Source organism: Cololabis saira, chromosome 1 (assembly GCF_033807715.1).
Source record: "Cololabis saira isolate AMF1-May2022 chromosome 1, fColSai1.1, whole genome shotgun sequence".
Classification (NCBI taxonomy): domain Eukaryota; kingdom Metazoa; phylum Chordata; class Actinopteri; order Beloniformes; family Belonidae; genus Cololabis; species Cololabis saira.
Genome location: NC_084587.1, coordinates 2,982,240 through 2,991,477, shown reverse-complemented (window position 1 = coordinate 2,991,477; position 9,238 = coordinate 2,982,240). Strand labels below are relative to the sequence as shown.

Below are 9,238 nucleotides of genomic sequence, written 5' to 3'. Positions count from 1 at the left end.
TTCTAATTTTCTGAGACAGTCCTGTATTTTAGTTCCACATCAAAACTCAACCCAGAAGTTGGACGGTTGGCGCTTGAACTACTTGAACTGGTTTCATGTCGTCGGTTACGTCACGCTTCACTTACTCAACCTGCACGTCAGGAACCATCACCACTGGCAGGAAACAAAGAAAAAAAGCCTGAAAAGAGAAGTTTTAATTGACTTCCATATTAAAATGTTCAACTATAACAGAAATGAATATATTTACAGTCTTTAGGCGGAAGATAACAGACTTCCAGCTAGAGACTCTAACAGATACACATACATAATAAACAGCCTTATTCCAGCTTATGTTAGTAGTTATGTGTATGTATGTGCACGTTTGTCTGTACATGTGAACCCAAGCAACACTAAAGTAAATTCCTCCACAACCATGTGACACACTGATGAAATCATTCAGGAAGTGACTCATTTTTTCTTCATATTTCTCAGATAAATAATGAAATGTGCTGATTTCTACCTGAGGTTGTTTTTGACTTTTTCACTTCATTTTTTAGCAGAAGCTGCACCAAATTCACAGTCACTGTCATTACTGCCACCAACCAAAGTTAGTTAGAATAATTAATGTTATTATAGAAACTCATGCCTAGATAAGAAGAGTTGCCCAAACTAAAGGAACCCGTAACTCTGGAAGAGTGTCTGAGATCCTGCAGATAAGACCAGCGTCTCCCGGAGGAGGATTCAGAGAGGACAAACCGGCCGGGGGAGCAGGAATAAACCTTTTAGTCGTCCCCGGGAGCCCGACGCCACCAGAAGAGGAGCAGCTTCCCATCTTTAGACGACGCGGGACCGACCCGACACGGTAAGAACCCGACGACGAATCCGTTACCTTCGTTTTCATTCATCTCCTTGACCCTGACGGATGCTCGCTGTGGGATTTCAGGCTTAATTTTTTGTGAATTGTCACTGATAAGTTGGACTATTGGCCGTACAGACAGAATGTCCAGGTGTATGAGTCGTTTTTGCTTGTTTTAGGGGGTTAAAGTGACTCTTAGTTGATATTTTGGAGGGAAACCTCACGTGCAGCCGAGAGCAGACGAGTATCAGCCGTTTCCTCCCCTGGTTGGACTGGACGGGCCGGTCTGACGGCATGTCTGAACGTGTTAAACTGAGGTCACCTGTCAACACTAGAGCTGCAACGATCAGGATTTTGAGGGCCGATCACCGATCACAGCGTGAAAACCATACATTTTTCAATATTGTTGTCTCATGTACACGACACCGACATTGGCTGCGTTTACATGGGAAGTTTAATTAGGGCCCGAGCACTGACAGGGCGAAGGCCCTATTGTATCTGTAGGAATTTTTCTCGTTTTTATTTTCTTTCTTCTGACGAAAGGAGGGCCTTTTTTCCCCCTAAACGTGCCCCAAAAGTCACCAATTTTTGCATGCGAGCCAGGCCTGGCGAAAAATTTGATATTTAATGGTTTGCATTAATGGGTGTGGCCTAATGTCTCAACAGCGCCCCCGGAAAACTTTGTGCCTCAAGCCTCACAATACGGTTTGACGTACATTCACGAAAACCGGTACACACCTGTATCATGTCGCAACTTAAAGAAAAGTCTCTTGGTGCCATGGCCCAAACCCAACAGGAAGTCGGCCATTTTGAATTAATCGTGTAATTTTGGCACAATTTAGGCAATTTTTTCGGCCATTAATATGGCCCGAACCGTAACGTGCACCCAGGTGTGTTATACATCAAAATGTGCGTCTCGATCCTGCGACGACGCGCATTGCTTTTCACAGTCAAAAGCGTTACCGTGGAGACGATAGACACCAAAAAACGCGCCCCCCCCCCCCTTCATCTGGTTGGTCCATATCTGATAGTTCCTACTTTCTGCCATAACTTTTGAATGGTTTGACAGAAAGACTCGTGGGTGGTGTCATCGGACTCGGTTTTGAACATAATTTATTGAACATATTTTTATATTTATTGGTGCAAATTAGCCCCGCCCCTTTTCCTGATTGGTCAATATTTGATAGCCCCTATTTTCTGCCATAACTTTTGAATGGTTTGACATACAGAGTCATGGGTGGTGTCATCGGACTTAGTTTTGAGTCCTTGACCTTAATTGGTGAAAATTGCACACGCTAGGGCCCGTTCATCTTTAATTCCTCTTTAATTCAGAATTTAAATTCAATCTGATTTAAAATGATGAGAAATTACCATGTAATCACCTAATTCCGAATGAAAATGGCCATTCGGAATTAAACTTAATTCCAAAGTAAGTGGCTGGTTTATTCCGATTTTAAATCCGAATAGAATAATTCCGCGATCATGTATAAACCCATTCCACTTTAAATTAATTCTGGTCTTTCTTTCTGCTCGTTCCCTCGCCCGTCTGTCTCCATGACGCTTATATTCCGCGCTGGGCTTGTTTTCCAAACAACTCAGCTCAGTCAGGTTCACATCTACGTTGTGGAACCGCTGGCGTTCATGTCTCTACACTTGCGCCTGACACTGTTTTCTTTTTGTGTCACTGTTGTTTTTAGGTCTTCTGTATTGTGGTTTTTGTTGTCTTTTATATCGTACGTTGTTGTCTTTTATATCGTGTATGTTATATGTATAATGTTTTATGGTACTATGGACCTCTTCTCGAGATGTGTCTCTAATAAAGTGTGAATTGAATTGGCCGCAGGCCAGCGTGCAGCTCCTGAAGCTCCGGCCTGCAAACATGCACAAAAGAGAAAAAAGGGGGGCCGGCACAAGAAACTACAGGAACGATGGACATAAATGATAGCTATGAGATGCTTATAATAAATAAAAATGGAAAAGGAGAAGAAGGGAAGAGGAGAGGAGAAGAAGGGTGAGAGGCACCGCCCAGTGGATCATGTTGGTGCCCCCCTGCAGCAGGGGCCAATAGCACCACCAAGCTATGTATGAGACTAACTATTATAGTCTTGTTCTATACTGTAGCTGCAACTATGTTTATGTTTCAGGAGACATGAGCGCGTTGGTGGAGGCGGCGGCGGGACTGGCCCTGGGAGCCGCGGCAGGGTGCATGCTGGGAGCCACGGAGGACCCGGTGGACGCCACGCTGGCAGCCATGACGGCGAGCGGCCCGCTGAAGCCGGTCCTGGAGGAGGTCCGGGCCGTGGGGCCCCTGGGCCTGGGCACCCTGATGGGGGCCACGGCGCTGACGGCCGCCATGACGTCGGTCATCGTCGGCGTGGTGCTGGCGGCGGCCGTGGCGGCGGCGTTCGTGGCCACGGGGAGCTGTGGCCCGGCGCCCCGGCGCTCGGCGGGCTTGTGGGTGTCCGCGGGCCTCGCCGGCGCCGTCGGGACTGCGCTGGCTGGAGCCGGGTTTGGGATGGCGGTGGAGTCGGTGGTGCAGAACCACGGCATGCTGGGACTCCTCTGGGCTCTGGGCGTCTTCACCGCGCTGAAGACGCCGCTCAGCTTCGTGCTGGCGGCGCTGTGGCGACGCGGCGAGGCCCGGTGCACCCTGGGACGCCACGCCGAGCGGGAGCAGGTCGAGGCCGCCGAGTGGCAGCTGAGGCAGCGGACCACCCTGCAGGTGCAAGATTTTATATCGATATATCTATATATATATATATATATATATATATATACATACAGCACTTATAGTTTGTATAATAATAGTTCACGGACCCACCAACATGCTCCAAACAGAGTAGGAATGAAGTAACCACTACGGTGGCCGACAAGGGCCAAACGCACTGCAACGGCCTAATGCGTCTCAGTTAAGGAAAACGGCTTCAAGTACAGAAACGATTCATATTCACAAACTCAAAATGAGGTACAAAAAGAGGAACGTGGTGCTAATGAAAAAACGTGCTGCAAAAAACAAAGACAAATGCAGCATCATCAAACGCGCTGCAAATAGAGAAACGATGCAAATATAATATATAAACATCGTTTATAAATATAGTCAGATAAAAATCACATTACCGTTCCTGCTGTATGTTTAAACCATGGACGTAAACACTGTGGTTCAGTCAGCTGCGCCCCCTGCAGGTTTGGAGCACTTCCTGTTGTAGTGACCGGTTATGAAGCATTTCTCTTTTGAAGATGGTTTATTGTTTTATATCGTTTTGTGCTTTGCATCGTTTCTCTATTTGCAGCACGTTTGATGATGCTGCATTTGTCTGTTTTTTGCAGCACGTTTTTTCATTTGCAGCACGTTCCACTTTTTGTACCTCGTTTTAAGTTTTTGAATTTGAATCGTTTCTGTACTTGAAGCCGTTTTCCTTAACTGAGACGCATTAGGCCGTTGCAGTGCGTTTGGCCCTTGTCGGCCACCATAAATCACTTATCCAGTCCTACCCCTGAATCTTACATACATACTTACATATAACAAGAGTTTCAATAAACTTACTTATAAAACACCCATACTTTAATAACTATTAAATGCAGTGATATAATACTCAATTATATGTGTATATAAATATAGTCAAAAACCAGAGATGGGAAAAGTACTAACATTCTGTACTCAGTAAAAGTACAAGTACTTGTGAAAAAAAACGACTTTGGTAAAAATAAAAGTACTCATTGAAATAATTACTCAAGTAAAAAGTAAAAAGTACAGGCTGTGAAATGTACTTTTAAAGTAAAAGTACAAAGTATTTTACCTCATAACAAACATCCGTTAAGACCTGATCAGTCTCAATTTAGATTAAACACTTATACCATTTAAACTTGACTCCACACCAAAAAGAAAACAAAGCACAAACTGCAGTCAGTAGAAAGCACATGTAACTCAAGAGTGTAATTTGTACACGTCTGAGAGTTAAATTAACATTGATCTCACGATATAAAGTGAGATAGAAATGCCATTAAATGGGGGTCCGTAGCCTATAATGCATTCTGTGCAAAATTAAAACATCGATGTTTAGGAAAAGTAGACCTGTTAAAACAAAAGCAAAACAAGATTCAATATTCAAGAATTTATTGCCATTTCAACATAGTTTCTCAACAACAGTTGATTGAAATTTGCTTTGGTTCACTCAGGGAGAGACAACAAAATAAGTGGAACCGAGAACAAAACCACAACAGAGCAAGTAGCCTACAGGAATGTAGCATCATACAAGATGTAGCTTATAGTCTACTTACTGCAAAAAGAAAAACTACAACGCGAACAACTGTTGCCTTTGTTGTTGTGCCGTGTGCGAGGTGGTAGTGTCCGGGTTTATAGCCAATGAAAAGAAGGAACACGGACAGAGAGCCAATCACAAGCCGGGATGTAGGGAACCCTGTGTAATGTTTCATACGATTGGCGGAGCATAGAAAGGCTAGGCTACAGATGTTTTTATTCCGGTCTAAATATTATTTTAATGATTTAATCGTTGTCGTGCATTAACACAAAAGTAACGAGTAACGACCAGCTTGTTTTGCAAATGTAAGAAGTAAAAGTACAGATACTTGTGTTAAAAATGTAACGGATACAAGTAAAAAGTACTCCGAAAAATAAATACTCAGTAAAGTACAGATACTAAAAATGTGTACTTCGTTACAGTACTTCGTTACTTGTACTTCGTTACTTCCCATCTCTGTCAAAAACAAAACAAATCAAGGCAAACAAAAGAAAAGAAAACAAACGCCCAGCATTTAGTTGTGCTACTATGTATGTATGTAATAATAGAAGTAATTATAATACATAGTATTACATTATCATTACTTTACTATAATACCACAATATAATAGAGAACAATAGACAGCAATGGTATAACAATATACTTGAATAACTATATAAGAGTAGATATGCTGTATACATTGGTTCATATATTTACTTTTTATATACATAAAATTACTATAAATCTATATATCCACATATCTACATATAAATATAAATCAGTATATATTAATAGAGATATAGATACCGTATTTTCGCGACCATAAGGCGCACATTTTTTTATTATTTTTTTAAATGTGCCGGGCGCCTTATGAAACAGTGCGCCGTGTCTATTACCTGAATTACGGTAATGTAAGGCCGGCCACCATGAGAAAGGTAAAAAGAGAAGGGGGCGGGTGAAGCCCCCGTGAGTTACGACGTGAATGAGACCATCCACTGAGCTGTTTAATGCGAAACAGATGATGAAGACTTTTAAGGATTTGCTTGATGTGTAAAGTGAAATAAAATACAATCAAACGAAGTTTTGCTCCGCTATATTTTTAAATAAGCACACTTACTGGTGTGTTCTGCAGCGCGCGTGTGTTTTGCATGTCGGGAACCGAGGAAGCACCTGCCGTGGGTTTGCGGCTCTGATCGCCGCCTCCCCGGGGGCAGATCCGGCTGAAATGCCGGTGCTCTTTCCCCGGGAGCCCCTACTACCAGTCCATGTGGGCTCCTCCAGTCCCGGCCGGTCGGAACCGTCCACATTCCCCGGTTAAAGCCGCGGCTGCAGCAGCGGGGTGATGCGCGCTGCTGCAGCCGACTTCCTGGTTCCCAAAGCGGGGTCCGATGACCTGGTTCCCGGCCGATTTGCGAGCAGAGATTTCTGGGGTCTGCCCCAGGTCAGATCAGCTTCACACTCCGAGATTTGCAGCCAAATCTGTCGGTTACAAACCCGGTACCGGATCCCGACATGCACGTGTGTGTATTCGCGGCACGAAACACACACATTCTCGTTTATGTTGCGCTTGACTGGCGCAGCTGATGGACAGAAACCTTTGGTGATTTTTAAAAGAAAAACTTTGCATAAGACGTTTCCAGCCGGAGTCATTATAAGGGCGAATGAAAAGAGGGGGCTGGATGAAGGGATGATGATCAAGAAGCTGAGACAGGTCTGGAAATTCAGACTGGCGCAGCTGAATTAACGGAGCTCCTGTCGCATACAACCCCCGGTACCGGCTCCCCGACAGCGCGTGTGTGAGCGGGTCCAGCGCGAGGGTCCCGGGACGCGGGACCGCCGCGGGACCAGCGCGGGGGGGGGGGGGGCGGACCGAGACCCGGTCCAGCGCCAGGGAGCAGACGGGGAGCGGACCCGGTCCAGCGCGGGGGGGCGGAGTGGAGCGGAGCGGGACCCGGGACCCGGTCCAGCGCGAGGGGGGAGCGGAGCGGGACCCGGGACCCGGTCCAGCGCGAGGGGGGAGCGGAGCGGGACCAGGTGTCGTGCCAAAAAGTGATTGCCTGCCAGAATCTGATTTCTTCTGATTTCTGGCCCCGGGAGCGCGCACAGCAGCCCGTTGAGCGATAGCGCTAAAACGTCAGATTTTCAGATTATGAAGCTCAAGAATGAGATCAAGTCATATTTAGGCAGAAACAACTTTTCATTAACTGTATTTGGCCTTCAATCAATTTTTGGCAGGTAAAAATGCCTATTTTGTGTTGTAATGGTCCTTTAAAAGAGTTAAAAGCAATCCTGTGAGCTCTAGTATTTATATCATGAAGCTCAAGAATGAGATCAAATCACATTTAGGTAGAAAACAACCTTTCATTAATTGTATTTGGCCTTAAATCAATTTTTGGCAGGTAAAAAGACCCATTTTCAAGGGAGAAATCAGATTCTGGCAGACAATCACTTTTTGGCACAACACCGGGACCGCCGCGGTCGGGATCCGCAGCACAATGGGGTATGAAAAGTTTATTTACTCTCGTGCTTGCCTGCCACGCTGGTGGACAGAAACTGCCGGCTATGGTGATTTTTAAAAGAAAAGCGTTCCCTAAAGAGACTTTTCCAGCCAGAGTGAAATGAAAAGGGCTGGATGGATGAAGAGATGGTCGAGTGGCTGAGACAGGTTTATGTGCGGCGCCCCGGTGTTTTTTTTTAATTCTTTAATGCAGAAACAGAATATGAACCTTTGAAGGGTTTGATTGATGTGAAAAGTGAAATAAAATATCAAACTAAGTTTTGCGCGTGTGTTTTGCAGCGCGCGTGTGTGCAGCTCCGTCTCCTTAGACGGCGCCTTTTGGGTCGGTGCGCCATATGTGTGTTTTAAAACCAAAAATGACACACAAAACTGAGGGTGCGCCTTTCCACACAGTGCGCTATATGGTCGCGAAAATACGGTACATAAATACTGTACGTATAATACAACTCAATATATCCATATAAATACCTACATATAACATATCTATATCCATAATATACATCTATATATCTACATATATTAATAAATGCACGCATCTGTATTTTGTATAGAATGTTTCTTTGTATCTTTTTTTAAATGTTGTTGTGGACTTTGTTTTAGCTCCACAGTTTCACTCCGTAGGTCGACATGCAGACGCTCTTCAGTGTTTGTGCGTCTGTTGAGAACTGACCCCTGAGGTCGTAACCTCCCTCTCTTTTAAAACATATCCCCTGTATTATGTCCCGGCAGGTTGAGCGGAGGATGGTGGCGCTGGAGGCCGGCGGTGCCACGGGGGGGGCGGCGGAGGAGCGGGTGGCGTGGGCCGCCGAGCAGAAGCTGCGGGTGGAGATGGAGACGAGGAGGACGAGGAGCGAGGAGGCCGCCGCGGAGCAGCGCACTGCCCGGGACTGGGTCCGCGCCGTGGTGACCCGCTACGTCGACCTCCTGGCCTTCTCCGGGGTGCCAATGACGCTGGTCGCCGTGGCGACGGCGGGCCTGGGCCTGGCCGGCTACGGCGGCCACCAGGCGGCGCTCATCGCGCTGCTGGTCCTGGTCGTCGCCATCGCGTACCTGCTGATGTCGTCCTCCGACTTCCAGTTCTGGATGCTGGTGGGCGTCATGGCGATGATCGTGAGCTTCGTGGTCGCCATGCTGACGCTGCACGCCGGGCAGCAGGCTGTGGAGGCCGCCCGGAAGCTGCGGGAGGCCGGGCGGGGTCAGACCCGGGAGAGCGTCGGCGGCCGCATGGACATGCAGTCCTCGCTGGAGGCCCTGAGCGCCGCGGTGTTCGTGGCGAGGATGTGCCAGCTGGGGCTGGGCGCCGCCGTCGGGGGGGCGCTGGCCCGGCGGGCGGCCGGGCGGGTGGAGGTGACGGCCGGGGCGGCGGCGGTGGCGGGGCTCCTGCTGGTGGGGGTGGAGGTCCTGGCCCCGGCTCTGGGGGACGGGGGCTGCGCCGGGGCCCTGCTGGGGGTTGTGGGCGCCGCCGGGGTGTCGGTGGGGGCGGTGCTCTCCGCGGCGCCGGAGGGCCAGGCCGTCTCCTGGCCGGGGACGGCGGGAAGGGTGGCCGGGGTGGTGGCGGGGGCACTGGCGGCGGGGCGGTGGCACGCCGTCAACATCGGGCTGCAGCTGCCCGTCGCCTACGTGTTCGCCAGGATCGACCCGGTCTGA

The 9,238-nt window shown here is 47.8% G+C and overlaps 1 protein-coding gene across 1 annotated transcript; it reads left to right on the top strand.

The window, feature by feature from the left end:
- The first annotated feature begins 708 nt into the window (after positions 1 to 708).
- On the top strand, positions 709 to 9,238 carry LOC133449750 (uncharacterized). Its single transcript, XM_061728791.1, has 3 exons — positions 709 to 841; positions 2,980 to 3,557; positions 8,321 to 9,238. The coding sequence occupies exons 2-3, from the start codon at positions 2,985 to 2,987 to the stop codon at positions 9,236 to 9,238; spliced, it is 1,491 nt and encodes a 496-aa protein (XP_061584775.1). The 5' UTR covers positions 709 to 841; positions 2,980 to 2,984.

What these genes read in the sequence shown, in the direction of transcription:
- LOC133449750 (XM_061728791.1), top strand. Translation starts at nt 2,985, where the DNA reads ATGAGCGCGTTGGTGGAGGCGGCGGCGGGACTGGCCCTGGGAGCCGCG. An exon ending in GGCAGCGGACCACCCTGCAG is followed by an intron (nt 3,558 to 8,320) that starts GTGCAAGATTTT and finishes ATGTCCCGGCAG; the next exon opens with GTTGAGCGGAGGATGGTGGC.